The sequence below is a fragment of the Microtus pennsylvanicus genome, chromosome 11 (assembly GCF_037038515.1).
Source record: "Microtus pennsylvanicus isolate mMicPen1 chromosome 11, mMicPen1.hap1, whole genome shotgun sequence".
In the NCBI taxonomy this organism is placed as follows: Eukaryota; Metazoa; Chordata; class Mammalia; order Rodentia; family Cricetidae; genus Microtus; species Microtus pennsylvanicus.
The window spans coordinates 42372037-42391757 of NC_134589.1; the positions used below are offsets into that span (position 1 = coordinate 42372037).

The 19721-nt window shown below is 52.0% G+C and overlaps 1 protein-coding gene across 2 annotated transcripts in view; it reads left to right on the plus strand.

The window, feature by feature from the left end:
- Window positions 1-19721, plus strand: part of Ksr1 (kinase suppressor of ras 1) — a 133213-nt gene that overhangs the window by 57890 nt on the left and 55602 nt on the right. For both annotated transcript variants that reach the window (XM_075991448.1, XM_075991449.1), the window contains exon 2: window positions 16781-16921. In XM_075991448.1, coding sequence (XP_075847563.1) covers window positions 16781-16921 — 141 coding nt within the window. The remainder of the gene's footprint in view (window positions 1-16780; window positions 16922-19721) is intronic.

Sequence of the window (19721 nt, forward strand, 5' to 3'; positions counted from 1 at the left end):
ACGTGTCCATGGATATGCCCCCACTTTAGTCCTTTCCCACAGGACTTCTGTCAGAGGCCTCTCTGGTCTCTGTCACAGCTGCGCAGACCACAGCAGCCTGCTTTCTGTGGTCGGCCCTTCTCAGTTGCACTTCTGCGATCTCCATGTAAGCAGGCTTATTTCTTTAAGAGAAATTCCTAGAAGTGGACTTGGGGTTGGGGTTCTAAGTTACCTGGGGAAGCTCATGCTACAGGGTGGAGCGCCCCATCTGCCTTCCAGGGGCCAGGGTCAGAGGTCAGTGGCCTGCCACATCCTCCCCATGCGTGGGGACTACCAGTGTTGTCCAAAGCCTCCCATGTATGTTTTCACTTTCTACTTGCTATCAGCGAGGGGGACACTCTGGTCCCTCACTCTGTAACTTCCCTTCTTTGTGATGATGGAGCAGAAAGCATGTGAAGTTCGTGTTCTCCCACTGAGCCCCAAGTCCCAGCTTTTTAAATTTTAAGTCATTGTTTTACTAAGTTGCCAAGGCCATCCAGGAAATCCCGATTTCCCTTCTCTCCTAAGTAGCTGGGGTTACAGACCTGCATTCCTGGGCTATCTGTCACTTCCCCTTGAGGCGATTCTTCTTGGATTCTTCCTGACTTTCCAGGATCTGGGGCAAAGCCTCCTTTCTGTGAAATCTTTCCTGACATCTCACTTTTCTCAAGGTGTGTGTGTGTGTGTGCGCGCGCATGCATATGTGTGCGTGCGCGTGTGCCAGAGGAGGATGTTGGGCGTCCTGCTCTCTCTCTCTGTCTTACTACTTCCTTAAGTCAGGATCTCACTGAATCTGGAGCCGGGAATGCAGCTAGCACTCCCAGCGATCGTCCTATCATTCTTTTCAGATTTTACAGGGGTGCTAGGATCAACGAGGGTCCTCATGTTCCTCCCAACCGCAAGCTGTATGTTTATAATGTTCACCTTCAATTTTCCCCTTCACAGTCTCTTGGGTAGAGCCCTGTCAGATGCCCGTTCTCATTCAAGTCAATACCTTTGACCTGAGCTGGAGTCAAGGTCTTTAAATTGTTGAGTAGGACTTACTCATTTTTCTGGTATCCGTCAGGCCTGGCACAGTGACTGCCAGAGCTAGCCTCAGTGGGAAGGCCTGGCTCGGCTCTCCTACAGACAGGATACAGGCAGCCCACCACCCACCCTGCCATGCTGTAAAACAGCCAGTACCTGGTCAACAGTTTGACACATATCATTACCGGTAACAGCCTTGCAAAATCAGCCTGTGTAATCACAGTGTTCAGTACATGGAAAGGCTGAGAGCAAAGAATAAGTGCCTGCTCCTTCCCACTTGGCTCCCTGTGTCTGCCATCCCCCCTCCACCCGCTTGGCTCCCTTGTCTGCCATCCCCCCCCACTCCCAGTGTCTGCCATCCCCCTTTCTTTTAAGTTTTTAAATTATCATGTTATTTTATGTGTATGGTATTTTGCCAGCATGCATGAATGCCACCTTGTGTATAGCTAGTACTCAAGGAGGCCAGGAGAGGGCGCTGATCCTGTGGACAGGGAGTTGCAGATGGTTGTGAGCTACCCTGTGGATGCTGGAAATTGAACCCAAGTGCTCCAGAAGAGCAGCCAGTGTTCTCTGAGCCACCTTTCAAGCTCCACTTTCTTTGGTGTGAGACAGGGTCTCACATAGCTCAGGTTGGCCTTGAACTCACTGTGTGGCCCTAACAGGCTTTGAACACTTGATCCTCCTGGCCTGGCTTCCTGATTGCTGGATTTCTGGTGCGTACCATCATTTCATGTGCTTTCTAGCTAGAGATTTTTTTTTGCCTGCCCCTAACATGGTTTTACTAATCTGTCATACTAAATTCTGGTTCTTCTTTTGTCACTTAATAAAATTACACACGAAACCGTGTGTTGAAACGTGTTCTGTGGTTTTGTCGTAGCTGACTAAGCGGCTTTATAGCCGCTTTCTTCACATGGCTCCCAAGCTGGGGCCTCTGGCCAGTTCCCTTGTCAAGGGCCCAGGACAGACTCTTCAGCTAGGCCGCCGGCCACTGACCAACCACAGCAGCCCCTCCCTCTCTGCTCCTGCGTACCTGTGCCCCTCCCTCTCCGCTCTTGGGTACCTGTGCCCCTCCCTCTCCGCTCTTGGGTACCTGTGCCCCTCCCTCTCCGCTCTTGCGTACCTGTGCCCCTCCCTCTCTACTCTTGGGTACCTGTGCCCCATGCATCTCTTGCTTCTGGTTCCTAGTATCTTGTGTAGCAACAGATTGAGAAACGGCTTCCTTTTTCAGGAAGAAAACACAAGTGCTTGAGTCCTTGGGAGGTCAGATATGAGCACAGAAGGCCTCATGCCCTGTAGGGTCAGAGCCTCAACCCTGCTCCCACACGCTCAAGGGTGCAGCCCTGCAGGCCCCAGGAAGCAGAGCCTTCTGGGGGATCTGGTGGCACTGATTACATGTTCTCTGGCCTGGGGTCTGGTAGCAAACACTTGGCTCCATTTTCTGCCCGGTCCCAGCCGTCTCTGCTTTAGGAGGAATCTGTGTCTTGTGGATGATTCTTCTGGGGAGAACACTCCTTGGGGCTGCTGAGCCGGAAGCTGCCTTAGGTTTGGCTTCAGCCCCACCTCTCTAAGGAGTGGCTCAGAGCAGGCTGAGAACTGAGTCCACCCATCAGCTGACAGCCAGCAGTCCAGCTAAGGAGCCTGGCTGCCACAGTGGAATGACATCATCTGGATCTTAACCTCCTTCTCTGATGGTTACTTCATCTCTGAGTCCGACTGTCATCCCTACATGAGACAGTTACAGTACCGACTTGCTGCTTGGTCCAGTGAAATAGTGCTTGGATACTTTATAGGTCAGCCCTTGATTTGTTAAATAAAGTGGCTGAGCCCAGGCGGTGGTGGCACACACATGCCTGCCATCCCAGCACCTTGAAGGCTGAGGCAGGAGAATTGAGAGTTTGAGACCAGCATGGGTAGACTACATAGTGAGACTCTGTCTTAAAACGATAACTGACGGGGCTGGGGAGATACTTCATTCAGTCAAATGCTTGTCCTGGGGATCTGAATTCAGATTTCTAGAACCCACACAGACCCCAGGTGCTGGGGAGGCAGCCTAGGCTGTCGGTGAACTCTAGGTTCACTGAGCAGTCCTGTGTCAAAACAGAAGGTGGAGAACAATAGGGAAAGACACTCACCATTGACCTCTGACTTCCACAAGTACATACATGTGCACACACCTACACATGCACATATGCACACACGCACACATGCACACGTGCACACGTTTGGATCTGGGTCACCTGGATCTGGGTTTGGATCTGGGTCATCTGGGACTGGCCCTGGCTAGGCGAGACTCTAATGCTGCTTTGTCCGTTGGAGTGAAACCTGAGGTATGCGTTACTTCACCAAATGGGCCACAGAGTGTTACAGCCCACGGCGCTTGCTGCTTGTTTAGCCTGAGGTCTGAATGTGGATGAAACTGGATCTTATGCAAGACTGTGTGTGCGTGCCTGCGCGTACCTTAGACGCTTACCCCCCTCCCCCAAGGCTGAGTACACAGAGCTCCTGCAATTGGCATGGGACAGGAGGCCCTCAATCTGGTTCTTTCTGCCCATGGGTGGGAAGGAGTGAACTGTGACTTGTCCCCGTGAGGGGACGACACAGTGCTGATGAAGTCTCTCCCAGGTAGAGAACAGGCCTTCTGGAAAATTCTGGCCACTCCTGGTCACGTGGCAGAGCAGCTGCTAGTTGCCTCCCTGGGTTTGTGCATTGTCGGTGATATATGATGTGTATGACTGAAGTGTGGCCTGCAGGGTCTGTTCCCAGGGCCGGGTTTACAGCGGGTGGGTGGCCTGCTAGGTGAAGGATGGATGGGGCCGTGCAGGGTATTTATTAGGCTTGTACTGAGGCTGTTTGCTGTGGTGAGGAGCCAATTGAGTGGTGTTGTGTTGGCTTCTTGACCCCTGGGTCCCCATTTACAAGCGATCCTCATACTAAGATGCCCGTCATTTGCCTGCCACCCAGCAGGTCCCCCACATTCTGCCTTTCAATTTTATGTCAACTGGGCACCAACTGGAGTCATTCAGGAAGAGGGAACATCAATTGAGACTCCGCCTCCACTAGACTGGCCTTTGGGCAAGCCTGTGGCGCATTTTTCTTGATTGATGATTGATGTGGAAGGACCCAGTTCACTGTGGGAGGTGCCATGCCTGAGCTGGTGGCCCTGGGTTCTGTAAGAAAGCAGGCTACTTAGTAGCTTTCCTCCATGGCCACTGCTCCAGCTCCTGCCTCCGGATTCCACCTCGAGCTCTTCCCCTGACTTACCTCTTTGATGGACCCTTACCTGGAAGTGTAAGCAGAAGTTAACCCTTCTTTCCTTCCCAAGTTGTTTTTGGTTACAGTGTTTTATCCGTAGAAACCCTAACTGTCCTATGGCAAAGAGAGTGGGCGTGACAGTCACCCTGCTGAAGCATGATTAATAAAAACTCAGGGTCAGAAATTGGGGTTCAGCCTGAAGATCCGAAAAGCAAAACAGCCAGCCCCTGCCTCTTACCTTGACCTCAGTGTGAAATGGCGAACCTGTCTCTAGGAATCTCAGAATGAGACTGTGTATTGAGAGGCGATAACTCCCGCTATATCCTCTCTAGGGCTGGGCTTAAAGGCGTGCACTACTGTGATTAAAGGCATGCACCACCTGGTTTCTATGACAACTGAGATGAAAGGTGTGCGTTACCATAACCTGGTCTGTAAGGCTGAGCAGTGAGTGGGACTGTTTTCCTCTCAGATCTTCAGGCAGTCTTTATTAAAATACAATTGAAATGCCTCTACGCACTGCCTTCATGCAGGCCCTCCTTTGCCTACATAAACTACATGATTTGTGGCCACTTGTCTGTGGTTCATGTCTCTGTGAAATGGGGGTGGTATGACACAATGGTTCATGTCTCTGTGAAATGGGGGTGGTATGACACAATTAATAAAAACCCAGAGACAGAAGTTAGGGTTCAGCCTGAAGGTCAGAAAGGCAAAGCAGCCAGCACTAGCTTTTACCTCTACCTCAGTTCGAAATGGCGATCCTGCTTCCAGGAATCTCAGATTGAGACCATGTCTGTGAGCTGTCTCCTCCTGCTTTATATTCCTCTCTAGGGATTAAAGGTGTGCACCGCCCAGTTTCTGTGGCAAACTAGTGTGGCTGCTGGGATTAAAGGTGTGTGTTACCACTACCTGGTCTGTAAGGCTGACCAGTGGGGCTGTTTTACTCTCTGATCTCCAGGCAAGCTTTATTTATTAAACTACAAATGAAATGCCTCTACAGGACGGTGCTGAACTTCAGCTTTGTAGGGGGATAACTTGAGTAGCTCTGGGAAGGAGGGAAAACAGCTCTGTGAAATCCAGTTTTGTGGGTGCCTGGAGCCCACTGGTTTCCTGGGAGGCTGGATGGCCCGTAGCATATTTGTTTTCAAATGCATCCCTTTTTTGTCCAGGTGGAGTGCCTCTGGGGTAGCAGGCGAGTGCGCATGTCTGTATCTATGTGCGCTTACATGTCTGTGGTGTCACCCCAGCATACGCCTGGAAAACAGCCCCGTTCCTGCCTGCAGCAGGGCCGCTTTGGCTTGCTCCCTCAGGCCACTTATGGGGGGGTAACTCTCACGGTTTGTTGGACTTTTCTGCCCAGAACTCTGTTTTACACAGTCTAGCGTGGCCATTGAACTGCTCTTGACCTTCTGGGAAGAGTGAGGCCCAGGGAAGCCATCTTTCAAGGCGGGCCAGCCTCCCTGCGATTACCCCCATCAAGGAATGCCCAAAGAGAGCGCCAGGTTTGACTAGTAAATACGCAGCAGAATGTTTGAGAACCTTAAGTGTCTAGTTAGAGACTTCAAAGGTCCCAGGCCTTTTGAATTTTCTTGATAAAGATGACTGAACTATGAATGGTCAGGCTGCCTAGCCTAGTGCTAAGAAGGCTCTTCTGCCCCCCCACCGCCTTTTTGCAGATAACGAAAGAAACTGAGTGTGCTTAGGCAGCTGACCAGTAGTAGGGCAATGGTCATGTGAGCTGCCCAGGCCTGCAGGGTTCCTGGCTGGCCCTCCCTGCATACTCCTAGTGCAGCTCTGTCTGTAGTGCCATTGTTAGCGAGCCCTTCTGAGGCCCCGCTGACGCCTGGCTGCTGAGCGCAGTTGCAGTGGGCTCAGGGCTGGAAGACTGGCCTGCAGCCTTCTGGCTTCTGCTTGTTGGCCTGGTGGCCTTGCTTTCTTTCCCTTCCCACAGCTGACATCACCTCACCCTTTCAGTTCCTTCCCTTGGGCGTCTGTTTATTTTTTCTGTCACCTTTCCCTTCCCGTTAGCCGACTGATCAAAGGCCCCACAGTGGCCATCATGGGTCCCCGTCTGGAAAGAGGGGTGATGTTCTATCAGGCCATCCCCCTCCCCGCCTTCCTTATAATGACCCTGCTTGGGACTCAGCATTTTAGTCTCTCAGGTTAAAGTCAGGCTTTCCTTTGGGGCAGGGTGGCCAGGGTGCAGGAACGCGTGACGATTAAATTCAGCGAGCACTCCACGCATTGTGAAGTATTGTCAGTCAGCACGAGGGGTATGACGTGATCATAAATGTTGTCGGCACAGTGTCTGGTTATGTCACTGGTGGAAGGGGGTCCACTTTGGCCTCATTGTAAATAGATTCAGAGGTACCGCTCGGGCCTTGGGGTGCACAGTGGATCGTAAACGGTGAAGGTTGGTGCTCATCTGCATCTGTCTTGTCCCTCAAAGAGCCGCGTGTGTCCACAGATCTGTAAGCCAGATCCTGCGCCTGGGCACTGGCCATTGGAAGTCCACCCTGCCCCCTGTCACCTGGTCTCCCTACCAGGCCTTTCCCATGCTGAAGGCTGCAGAGAAGGAAGCCATGACTGAGTACCTGTGGGGCCCTCAGCATGCCAGGTGCTCAAACTCGCAGTGACATTTTATTTGCCCAAAGATCTCTTCCCTCACTTAAGACAGAGGAAGTAAAGGGTCAGACGGCCTGTCAGTCACCTGAAGCCATAGGCAGCAGGTGGAAGTGGGACATGAGCTGTGGCCTGCGCGGCTGTGAGCCCTCTTGGCCTTTGCAGTTCCGATGGGAAAGATGTTCTTACCCTGTAAAGAGGAGTGGGCAGAACAGTGTGGCAGACTGGCTGCAGAGAGGGCCCTCTCAGGCCTGGCCCCGCTCGCCGGTGTGATCCGCGAAGTCTCTGGCTTCCCCCAGCACTGGGAAACACAGGTCCCCTCTGCCTGGGACGTGATGCAGGTGCTGTGTTCACAAGTGGGGGGCACCCGGGCTGTTGGGTTTGCAGGCTAGCTGGTCCTTCAGCAGAAGTCCCCCACCTCCACCCCAACACACACCGAGTGCCAGGCTCTAGTAAACCAAACAGCAAACTGGGCTCTGCATGGTTAGTGTGTTAGCTGTGAGCCCCAGTGCTTCGGCTTCCTGCATTCCAGCATGCTGGTATGCCAGAACTGCCCGGGACAGGCAAGAAGGTAGGCTTATCTTCATAGTAAAAAATGCCAATAAAACATCTCTTGGATCGGCTTCATCGTTCCACCCACACCACCACTAGCTAAATTACCGTTTGTTCTCATCTTTTGCCGGTTGCGGTGGCTTCTTTGATTTTCCTGTCTCTGGTTTCTCCACGCCCACTTCAATCTGTTCTCCTCATGGTTTCCAAAACGATAATCATTCAGAAATGCAAATATGATCACATTTCTCCTAGTGCTTCCCTCCCCATACCTGCATGATTATAGCTATTTTAGTGCTGTGGTCTTTCAAGACCTTCTAAAAAGTTTCCAGAACTTTCTCGGACCTGTATGAATCAGTATTGTCCTGAACCACTTAGTGTTCTAATGTTCTCTATGAGCCAGTATTGTCCTGACCCCTCCCTTCTTGGTCCTACCTAGTCTCTGACTGTCCCCCTCCCCCAGTTTTAGAGCTTTTGTGATGCTCATCTTTGCTCATAGGTGTCCTCACCTGCCATGCCCTCCCCACATTTGCCTCAGTGTGTGCCACACCCCTGGCTCACTCAACCATTTTAGGGATGCCCTCCTCTCTGATGCCTTGTGGTGGTCCCAGGCACCTCCCAGTTGGGGTGGTCTCTTGGAGCTCCCATAGTGTGTGCACCAGCCTCTATGACTGCAAAGTTGAGGCGTAAACTCATTTTTTAGCCGCATTGTCTGTCTGGTGGACTTCAGACAGGTATGTGGGGGTGTTGGGACTAGAGCACAGGTGTGTCCGGAGGCGTGGTGTGTACATTGTATCAAAGCTCTTGTCCCTTCTTCCAGTTTCCCAACAGAAGTACAAAGCACCAGGGGCCCCTGAATGGTGACATGTGGAGGGTGTCATACCTGTGTCCGCTGAGGCTGCTGTGTCATGGATGTTCAGAGGGTGGCGTGCCTGCTCTCTGCCTCCTTGTCTCTTGTGGTCCCCAGCCAGGCATGCCTGTGGACATGTCTGTTGTCTCAGTTGGATCCTGGGAACCATGCCACTTAGGACAAACACCATACCTGACCCTGGGAGGATGCAGTTTGACTACTGAGTGACTGAAAGATGGATAGGCACACTTTTCTCTTGCCTAGGGCAGTCACTGCAAGACATGGGGATGTTTGCTCTCTTCTCATTTAGCCCAGCATGTCCCCGAGGCGCCTCAGGGGCGCTGGCACTAAGAGCACATGGTGTAGGACTTGGGGTCATAGTAATTAGTCAGGGCAGGAAACAAACCTTGGGAAAACAGTCTTGAGGCAGATGGCCCACAGACTTTTCAAGGCAAAGGTTGCTTTCCAAAGGGCAATGTGTTTGGCTCACTCCTGGCTGTTTGGGTGGATGCTGTCGTAGGATGTTTAGGTCAGACAAATGCTGTTGAAGCTCACAGCCTCAGCAGGTATCACTGAGAACTTGAATCCTCAGCTGACTGTCAGTCCGGCCTGGCTTGTGCTTGGAGTTTCTCAGCAAACCCCACTAGTGCTTTTGACCAAGCCGGTCTACTTCCTGGCCTCAGTACGCAGTCTCGGGGTAATTAGAACCGGTGATATTATCAAAGATGGTGACACTTGTGCAGAGACGCCAGCTGACTTGTGAGCGCTTCAAGGACAGGATCCCTTGCACACCTGCCAACAAGGCCAGGGAGCAGGCGGGGGTAGACCCTTGCATTTGCAGCTTGGGGTTAGGTCACAGAGTTCGGTCCTGGTGGATGAGGACAGGGCCGTCAGCTCCATGCTCCCAGCTGTGGTCACTCTCAGTGTTGGCCTCCTTGGGAACATCTTCACTTGTGGTCTGGGGCAGACTTGTTTGTTTCTGTTTGAAGTTCCCCAACTTGGAGTTTGACGTCAAGGCAGGATTGCTGGTGGGGAGGCTTGCAGGGAGGCTGTCTCTGCACAAATGCACGGGCTGGCAGCTTCCCTGAGGAGCCGGCCAGGGAAGATTATTGCACAATACTCAGCGTGGGGCCGCTGCGTCTCTCTTCTGCCCACCCCTTGGTTTCTGGCTGATGTTGTCTCGCTCTCCCCCTTTCCTGCTAATGTCAGCCCTTCCGAGACCCCGAAGGGTTTGATTGAGAGCCAAGGGGCCACTTCTAGGGCCAAGCGCTGCGGTCAGCCCATGCCTGTTAGTAGAGCCAGCAGCCGTGTGGTAGCCCCCAGAGCCGTTCTTGCATTCCCAGAAACTGTTTTGCAACACGTTGGCCTTGGTAGCCAGGCCAGAGTACTTAGCCAGCCGGGTTGGCAGGAAGTCCCTAGAAGCATCCAGCTTTGGAGAAGAGATGGAAGCTGGAAGGGAGCACCCCCAGGACTGAGCAGAGGGGCGGTAAGGGAGGGACGGGAGCTGTAGGAGCACGAAGGCGGTTCTGGGTGTAGTGGGTCGTGAGAGTTTCTGTGATCTCCAGAGGTTAGAAAGATGGAGACAGGGATTTGACTCTGGCAAGGATTGCTGTGGACATCCACTCACTATTGTGTGTGCATTGCTGCACATGGGGGAGGAAAGACACAGGGTACTGGGGAGCTGGGAGCTGGTCCAAAGCCAGAGCCCATAGGCTAGAGTCTATGTAGGTTTAGAAGACAGGGACAATGTGTGGCCGTCCAGCTGCTTTGTTCAGGTTGCAGAACATGCTAGGACTTCGGCATGTTCAGGGGTATCCACAGGTGCCAAGCAGGGGAGAGTAGGCATTAAATAAATTTGGAGGTGATCAGGTTTGGCTCAAGGGCTGCTGCAAATGGGAACAGAGAGGGTGGTCTGCTAGGATGTATTACGGTGGTCTGCTGGGATGTATAGATCCATTTAGGAGGCGTGTGGATGCTGTGGCTTTCACGCACAGGTCTGTTGCCTGCTACAGAGCAGGCATTGCTGGGTTTGGGTCACAAGAGAGTTACATCTTTCCTAGAGCCATGCTGTGTATAGTGGTCAACACAGCTCAGCCAGGCTGAGAAAGTGGGTATCAGAAGTCAGTATTTGGGGAGCTTATGCGGGACTCAGGGGCAGAACATCAGACTAGATCATTTCTTTAACTATGTGATTCAGAAATTCCAATAAAGTTCTTGGTGTCCTCGTTTGTAGGCTGGGGATAGTATAGCACAGCTACGCATCTCATGGGCTGAGCATAGGCTGAATGACTGGGATGAGCTAAGGCTGGTGAGGAGGGGTCCCTTGGCCAGCGAGTAAGCCAAGCACCCATCTCAACATAGCTGTGTTGTTTGCTGCTTAGTTTTGGGTAAATGAACATCCCACCCAAAGTGTATAAAGGGGGCTGGAGGGATGGGTCTGGTAGCTAGGAGCACTTGCTCTGCTGGCAGAGGACCTGTCTTCAGTTCCTGGGGCTGTGTAGGGCGGTCCCTAACTACCACCTGTCACTCTGGCTTCAGGGAACCTGACACTGTCCTGCCCTTCACAGAAACCCCCATGCACATTCGTGTACACAGGTACAAACATGCACACATACATAAAAATAAGGCCAGGGTGGTAGCCCTGCTGTTTATTCCAGCACTCAGAAGGCAAAGGCAGGTGGATCTCTGTGAGATAGAGGCCAACCTGGCCTACACAGGGAGTTCCAGGCCAGCCAGAACTACATAGTGAGATCCTGTCTCAAAAAATAAAGTAAAACTAAATAGAACCTTAAGCGTGTAAGAGTCTGTAATGTTTTGGGTTCCAGGTGCTTATTTGTAGGAGAAGGATGCACCAGTGTTATGGCTAGGTCTGGAGTTGGGTGACACTGGATGTCCCTTGGTGCTTATCAGGGATCTACAAAAATCCCTACTTCCTGGACATGCCATTGAGAAACCAGGAAGAGAAAGAGTTAGGCCCTGTACAAATAGGGAAGTGGTTTCTATGTCCAGGTTCGTAATTGAGTACTAACACAATTTCGTGATTTTCATAATCCAGAGAACCTGCCTCTGTCCAAGCGACTCTGGTGTCTCCCTCAGCCTGCTCCTGTCACCCATTGGCCCCTGTATATTCCAGCATTGCGTATCTGCTACCCTAGACATAACCTGCGCTGCATTTGGACATGGAGCCTTGGGCCACAGGGCATGCCCTGCAATCATCAACACCTGAGCCAGAGTCAGGACGGCAAACGTCTTGGCATCTGGCCACTCACCTAGTCCAGATCTCTGGTTTATAGGTCTCCTACAGAGTGGGACCTCACGAACCTTGCTAGGCCCTGCAACTTTAGGATGGAGCTGATGTCATTTGCAGAATCAGCTCTCTGGAAAGAGGTGTTTTTGCGGAGGTATGAAGTGTGGCTCAGACGACATCCGCCAGAGAGGTCTGTGTGTCTCTTCTCACTGAGGCATTCTTACTGTCTGAGCTGGAGTGACACTCACAGGGTTCCGTCTCCCGAGCACTCGCTGTGTCCTGGGTTCTGGAGTCCAGAGGGGATGCAGCAGACAGATGGGAAGACTGAAATGAAGTGATCTAGGCCTTCCACTGGGGAGGTGGCATGGGGCCGCAGTCTGTCTGACCAAGTGTCTCCCTCGGGGATGGAACAAAGGAACTAACCAGGTGGGTCAGGTGTTAGAGATCAACAGGAGGCTTGAATGTCCTTGCATGTGGATAGTATGTTTGCCTGACACCACCAGGCCAATGACAATGACACCCTGTACAAGCCCTTTCTCACCTCCCTGTGATCTCCAGGGATGGCCCAAGTAGCTGAGAGTAGTGCTGTGGGACTCGCGTTTTTCTTGCTGGTTCTAAATATTTTTGCAGGCAACTGACTAGCCTCAGCCTCCAAGTGCCCCTGCCCTTCCCAGGTTGGAGCTGAGCCCTGGGGCTTTTCTCTGTCTTTACTCTTAACTGTCAAAGCTCCAAGCAGACAGTAGCTCTTTGAGTCCAGGCTGCTTAGTGAGTGCTTGCTGTATACAGATTGCTTGCTGTGTACAGCCTACCAGCTCGGCTCTGTAAATAAACCTGGCTGTGTGTCAGAGCACAGAGGGGCATACCCTCTTAATGCAAATGACTCCCAGGGTGTTGGGGTGGGCAGACCAAGGTCCTCCACTGTGGCCAGCATCTTAACGGCTCCTGCCACTGTTGGTCACTTCCCTGGAACCTCAGGTACTTTTAAATTCCGGAAAATGTAGATCTTGTGGGGTTTGTGGTAGAGGAAATGACACCCCCGGTGAGAGTTCCCCTGGCACCCACTGGGCTGGGCTGGGCTGGCAGGCCCTGCTGCGGATTGTCTCAGAAAGTGGCCATTTCCCTGTGTCAGGAGCCCTCAGTGCATGAGAGAGCGCTGCTCTGGGACAGAGTGAGTTCACGGGGGACAGCAGCTCCAGGACCCCAGAGCTGTCGACAGTCACAGCGCACCAGGGGTTTGATCCTCAGCTTAGGCCTCTCTGGCAGCATGAGCTGTGGTCTGGGTGTAATGAGGGGTTACTGTAAGTTCTACACAGTCCCGCCCATGGCCTGCTTGGGATATTTAGCCCAGATCCCCACAGCTTTTATAAAAAGATGAGGCTGGGGCACAGCTCGGTGGCAGAGCGCGGAGTGAGTGCAGCTGGGAGGTCCATGCCACGCTGCGAAGGTTTTTTGACTTTTGTTTGTTTTGGGGGGATTTCTCTGTGTAGCTGTCCTGGAACTTGCCGTGTAGACCAGGCTGGCCTCGAACTCAGAGATCCACCTGCCTCTGCCTCTGCCTCTGCCTCTGCCTCTGCCTCTGCCTCTGCCTCTGCCTCTGCCTCTGCCTCTGCCTCTGCCTCTGCCTCCTGAATGCTAGGAGTAAAGGAGCACACCATCATTTTTTTTAAACCCACAGTGTGCTAGGCTCCTGGGCTCTAGGGGTGATCAGAGATGTAGACTAGACCTGGCTCTGCAGAACTCATACCAAAGGAAGGGAGGCGGAGAAGCTGGAAGGACTGAGATCCATTTGGGCAAGGGCCGAGAGGCTTCCTGGAGGAAGGGATGTGGAAACCTAGCCTAGGCCCAAGGATTCTTGGCAAGAGGTTCACTGGCACAAATATGAGTGAGTAGCTGGACAGGGCGGACATGCAGAACCGGCAACCCACAGGCTGGCTCAGGCCGAGACCAGGGTGGTACTTCCCTGCGTTAGCCGGTCACAGCCAAAATCCTGTGTAAAACGGCTGTGTCACCGATCATCCCCAGAGGTCCAGCGTGAAGCCACACTATAATGGATGGTCATTACCGACACTGTTGTTAACACTAGGGGCCTCGCCTCTTCCATTAGTGTGGAAAATTGAGTTCACACAGCTGTCTGGTGTGTAGGCCTGCCTCTGGTCAACCCTACGAAGCTATGGTTGGCAAGCCATTTGATGTGGAGGGTGGGAGGTAGGAGAGAGGGAAGGAGAGGGGTGAGATCCTGAGGATAGGACTCTGGCGTTTCCGTCCTCCTTCTGTCTCCAGCCATTTATGAACACGTGCCACACCCAGGTGCAGTTCTCAGCAGGAGGGGTCGAAAGTCAGTGAGAGGCGCAGGCCCTGCCTCCACGTCGAATAGGGGCACCTAATGTGTTACCTGTGGGGATTCCATATCCTCGTTCAGGATGAGCTAGTTCCTTGGGGGTGTAGAGGGGTGAAGTAAGACTCAGAGAAAGGAATGAACTTCCTCAAGGTTACCAACCAGTAAGTGCAGATTTGAGCTGGGACCTGTTCATCTGGGAGACGGGTATCCAGCTGCTAGGTGAGGGAACCAGGAAAGTTGCAGGGTATGGTAGGGGGTGTGCGGGCAAGCTAGGGATGCTTGAGGATCTGAGTTTCAAGTTTGCCTCTGTTTATCCTGTAAAGAATGAATCCGAGCCTAAGGGAAGGATGGGTGTGGCCCTACTTAGGTCTGCACAGTAAAAGTGCCATCTGTGCAATGACATTTGTGAACTTTGCCCTGAAAATCTTTTCAGGATCTTAGGTTTCCTGGTAGAATAGCAAATAGACTGGGGGTTGGGAGACTAATCAACAAAGAGTGTGATTAGTACTGTCTGCCCTGGGCATCAGAACGGTGCAGGGGTGTCCTGGGCCCAGTGAGGAATGTGATTAGTACTATCTGCCCTGGGCATCAGAACAGGGTACAGGGGTGTCCTGGGCTCAGTGAGGAGTGTGGTTAATACTGTCTGTCCTGGGCATCAAAACAGGGTGCAGGGGTGTCCTGGGCCCAGTGAGGAGTGTGATTAGTACTGTCTGTCCTGGGCATCAGAACAGGGTGCAGGGGTGTCCTGGGCTCAGTGAGGAGTGTGGTTAATACTGTCTGCCTGGGCATCAGAACAGGGTGCAGGGGTGTCCTGGGCTCAGTGAGGAGTGTGGTTAATACTGTCTGCCTGGGCATCAGAACAGGGTGCAGGGGTGTCCTGGGCTCAGTGAGGAGTGTGGTTAATACTGTCTGTCCTGGGCATCAGAACAGGGTGCAGGGGTGTCCTGGGCTCAGTGAGGAGTGTGATTAGTACTGTCTGTCCTGGACATCAGAACAGGGTGCAGAGGTGTCCTGGGCTCACCTGTACAAACACTTTCTCCAAACATCCTAACTATATACCTGAGTGCATTATTTTGACTCTGTTTCCCCCTACCAATGATTCCTGTTACTACTAACATTCCTGACACTGGTTGGCATGATTTGGGACCTTGTGAGAGGGCAAGTGACTCTTGGATGGGCTGAGGAGAGGGTCTTTTTGGGGGTTATTGGTGGAGCCAAACTGTATTTTTTTTTAAAAGTAGTCTTATGTATTGTGCATGTGTGTGTATGTGTTCTTGTGGGCACGTGCGTGTGGAAGAGTTGATGTCAGATATTTTCCTCCTCGGTTGTTCTCTAGCTTTAAAAAAAAATTCTTTTTTTCCGGGTGGTGGTGGTGCACACCTTTAATCCCAGCATTCGAGAGGCAGAGGCAGGCAGATCTCTGTGAGTTCGAGACCAGCCTGGTCTACAAGAGCTAGATCCAGCACAGGCTCCAAAACAACAGAGAAACCCTGTCTCAGAAAACCAAAAAAAAAAAAAAGTTCTCTGTAGGGTCTGTGTATGTGTGTTTGTGTGTGTGTGCATGCACGTGTGTGTGTGCGCGCATACTCCATAGCACACATGGGACAGTCGAAAGACAGTTGTTTCCTTCTTCCTTCATGTGGGACTCAGAGGTAAAACTCAGGGTTAGTTTATCGGTCTTGGTAATAGAAGTGCTTTGACCCTCTGAGCCATCTGGTTGACCAATATTTACAGTTTTTTGGGTGCATGTTAACTAGATAAAAATGTCATCCAGCTCTTGAGAAACACATTGGGATCTTTATGGTGATGGGAAAAGGGATCCATTACTTAGACAGCCAAACTCTTTGGGCCTGAGTGTGTCTAAGTGACAGGGTCTGGTGTTTAGATGGTGCTTGCCTTTGGGGGGGGGCACTGAGAGTTGCAATAAGGTTAGAATCTGGTCTTAGATATTCTCATGGATGCCACTGGCTTAGCCAAACCAGGTAGCTGCTCTCCTTGGTTTTCTTGGAGGGCGGTGGCATGCTCCCTTCTGTTTGAGCCTGCTGGGTAGCCTCTGCTGGAAGAGCCTCCTTTCAAGCTTGTCTGAGCTGTGCCTTCCTTTTGTGTCTTGCCTCTGCCCTTATGTCCCTCAGTGCTGCTCTGAGCTCTCTGCTTGACCTTGGTCAGTCCGTCCTTGTTCAGGCTTATCTTCCATGAGGTTTTTTTTTTTTTTTTTTGAAAGTTTTGGACATTCTTCCCCTGGGTCTGGAATTTGCCAACATCTTGGGGGTGTGTATCCCTGATAGCTGTGCTTTCTGTGCAGTGATGAGCTGACTGCTTGTCCCTTCGACTCTCTGAGGGAGCATTCTTTTTATCATCTGTGTGCATATGTGTGTGCGCGTGCTTGCGTGTGTGTGTGTGTGTGTGTGTGTGTGTGTGTGTGTGTGCGTGCATGTGTGTGTCTCACAGGGGAAGGATTATTGACTTGCCCAGCATCACAGAGCCAGGGGAAGGAAATCTGCCCCAACCCAGGCTGTCTGAATCACAGCTGGAAGCTTGCTTATCTCGCAAGCCTCCCCCTTTCCTTGTTATCAGTTAGCTGTATTTGAGCCCCAAGCAGGAAGGCTGGCTTCTGTTAATCTGGCCGCTGTTGTGAATACTGTTGAGGAGCTGGTCTTGAAGGCAGTGTGGTTGGCCTGCCTCAGTGAAGGAGGAGACTCCATACTTGGGACCAGACCGTCTTAACTCCTCTCCCCCTGTGTAGCCTTTCTTCACCATAAATGACAGCGAGGGTTTCCCCGCCCCCTGCTGGCTCCTGCCTGAGCTCTTTCAGAGGGCACATGGCTGCCACATGCCTATGCCACCCATAAAGGTAACCTTGTCTTTGCTGGACTTCCTGCAGGCGAAGCTGGTGCGGTACATCTGCAAGCAGCGGCAGTGCAAGCTGAGCGTGACCCCCAGCGACAGGACTGCCGAGCTCAACAGCTACCCGCGCTTCACTGACTGGCTGTATATCTTCAACGTGAGGCCCGAGGTGGTGCAGGTATGCAGCAAGACCCAGGGCAAGAACAGACAAGAGGGGACAAGCAGGGGTCACATCCAAACCTGAGGACGAGGCTCACATGGCTAAGATATGGGGGCTACATGCTCTGTTCTTGGGAAGGGGCGGTGGTATGGGCTTTGGGGAACAGCAGCATCCAGTAGAAACCCAGAGTACCTGTGGCTACAGCAAGTGCCCCACGTGCCAGTGCCTCATAAACTGGGACAGCCTGACCACACTGATCAATCATTTGATCACATGATAATGACCTTTTCTGGAATCCTTGATTCTATGGCAGACATTGTATTTAACACTGACATTGTAACCTTGGGGCTAGAGACATGGCTCAGAGGGTAAGAGCACTTTTTGCTCTTGCAGAGGACCTGGGTTCAGTTCTAGGACCCAGTACCCACAGAGTGGCTCACAACTATCTGTAACTTGAGTTCCAGGGGATCAAATGCCCTCTTCTGGCCTCCACAGTCACCAAGCATGCATGTGCTGCACACACATACATGCAAACAAAACACTCATGCACATAATAAAAGAAAATGAAATGGTTATCTTACTCTGCCCAGAGTTCTATAAAGAGGGTTTTGCCATTCTTCTGTCTTCTACTCCACTGGCAAGTGGCAGCCAGGGGACTGAGAAACAAGAATCCAAGCTCAGTTTACTCTCCCCACTGCTGAACTGTGTTCTTTCTTTTGTGGTTCATCTTTCCATTCATCCATTCTACCCACCCACAACTTACCAGTTAACTAAGCAGTATTCTTGAAGAACGTATCAGGGTCCAGGGCAGCCTCCGTGGAGCTACCATAGCAACCGTGTGAAGCTGTGCCTTGACAGGTCAAGTCTCTAAAATGTAAAAGACTAACCCGCCAGTGCTTAAAGCTAAGTCCATTGTGTGCGGGCTCTAAGGAAAACAGAAAGAAGGGGAAGAATGTCTCGCAAGCCCTGCCACTCAGGAACAAAACAACCCTTTGAGATTTTGATCCTTTCCCCCAATGTAAAAATCTTTATAACACTTTTAGGGGGCTCGGACCAGCCAGGCAGGCAGGGAGTCTCATGTGGCTGTAGCTGTACCTTTAGAGATGAGAGCTGTAATCTGAAGCCTGGACACCAAAGAAAGTATAAAATTACCTTGTGTGTGACGTTTTCTGTCTCCCACATGTTGAAAGAGCAGTCTTTTTTGGACATATGAGGGTTTATAACATTACTAAAATTTATCTCCTCTGTCATTTGGTGCGGTTGGTTGGTTTGAGACAGGGTCTTGCTATATAGCCCTGGCTGACTTGGAACTCTGTACCTAGACCAGCTGAGGGGCAGCTCTCGTTAGTATTGGCTATGTGCCGCTCACCTAGCATGTCTGTGGGGCAGCTCCCGTTGGGACCGGCTGTGTACTGCTTACCTAGCACGTCTGTGGGGCAGCTCCCGTTGGGACCGGCTGTGTACTGCTCACCTAGCACGTCTGTGGGGCAACTCCCGTTGGGACCAGCTGGTGTAATCTTAGGCTTCGCTCTCATCGTTTGGCAGTGAACCCACTGCGTTTTTCTCATGTTTTCACACTTCCGTGTCTTATTTATTGCTTCTTTATTACTGTTTTACAGAGTGGGTGTGGTAAGTTATCAGACGAAAGTGAATTCCAGCCGTTGGCTATTAGGTGTGGCAGTGACCAGTACTAGCACGACGGTCTTCATAAATACTCGACAGTTTCCCTAGGAGACATTCCTGAATAGAAAAGGACTCCAACATAAAGTGTGCCTTGTCCTGTCATAGGGTTGGGGAGCGAGTGGATCCCAGCCTGACTGGCCCAGTTACCCTCATGTGTGTCATGGTCCACGTTGTAGACAGAAAGGGAGGCTGGAATAGGACTGAGGGAAACTGCTCTGTACAACAACCAGTTGCACTCCCGCACACACGTGGGTGCACATAACACACACACAGAGTATAATGAGCTACAACCTCTGTCTGTCTCCTCGCCTACCTCCTTGTTCATCAGTCTTCTGCCATACAGGAAGGAGGTTGGGCGTACAGTTTGGGCACAGATATAAGTACATAGACTTGGCAATTGTGCAGAAACAAACTGAGCCACCACCCCAGCCCCCGCTGCCGCCATCATCTGAATCACCCTGTATCTCCTCCATACCCAGGATCTACATCAGGGACGAGGACAAGTGCGTGCATGGTTCAAGTTCACGGTGCTAGGCTCTAGCCTGTGCCCTTTCACCCCCTTTGTTCTCTGAAGATATACGTGGCAGCTGGTCTTATGCCTCAAAGGACTTCTCTGCAAAAGCCTGAAAAACGGGGAGACTCCATCTTTGGGAGAGGCCCCAGTGTGCCCAGGGCAGTGGGTGGCAGTATGGAGCGTTGCTGCAGCTGCTTCTGTCGCCCCTGAGAGCTGTGTGATGGCAGCCAGGTTGGAAGCCGGCCAGCCAGGCCAAGTTGTACGAGGCGCTAAGTCAAGCACTGACTGAGTCCTGAAGCCCTAAATGACTCAGCAGAGCTGGGTGCTCAGTAAGCAGTGAACGCCTTGGCTCCAAGGAGCTGATAGACAGCGTGGCCTACGGGTAGGTGGATGATGGGAGGCAGGATGCCCCTTTGGGAAGGAGAGCTCTGGAGAACAGAAGGTGAGGGCGAGAGGACAGGAACACTGCCTGCTGCCTGTGACCTCTCACCTGGAGACATTAGCACCCGAGAAGGCAGCTCCTCCAGCAGAGGCTGCGTCCTGCCCACTTGCATGTGTGGATGGGTGCCATCTTCCCCTCTGTCTCCCCACTTCAATATCTTGTTGGGCAGTAGTTAGGAT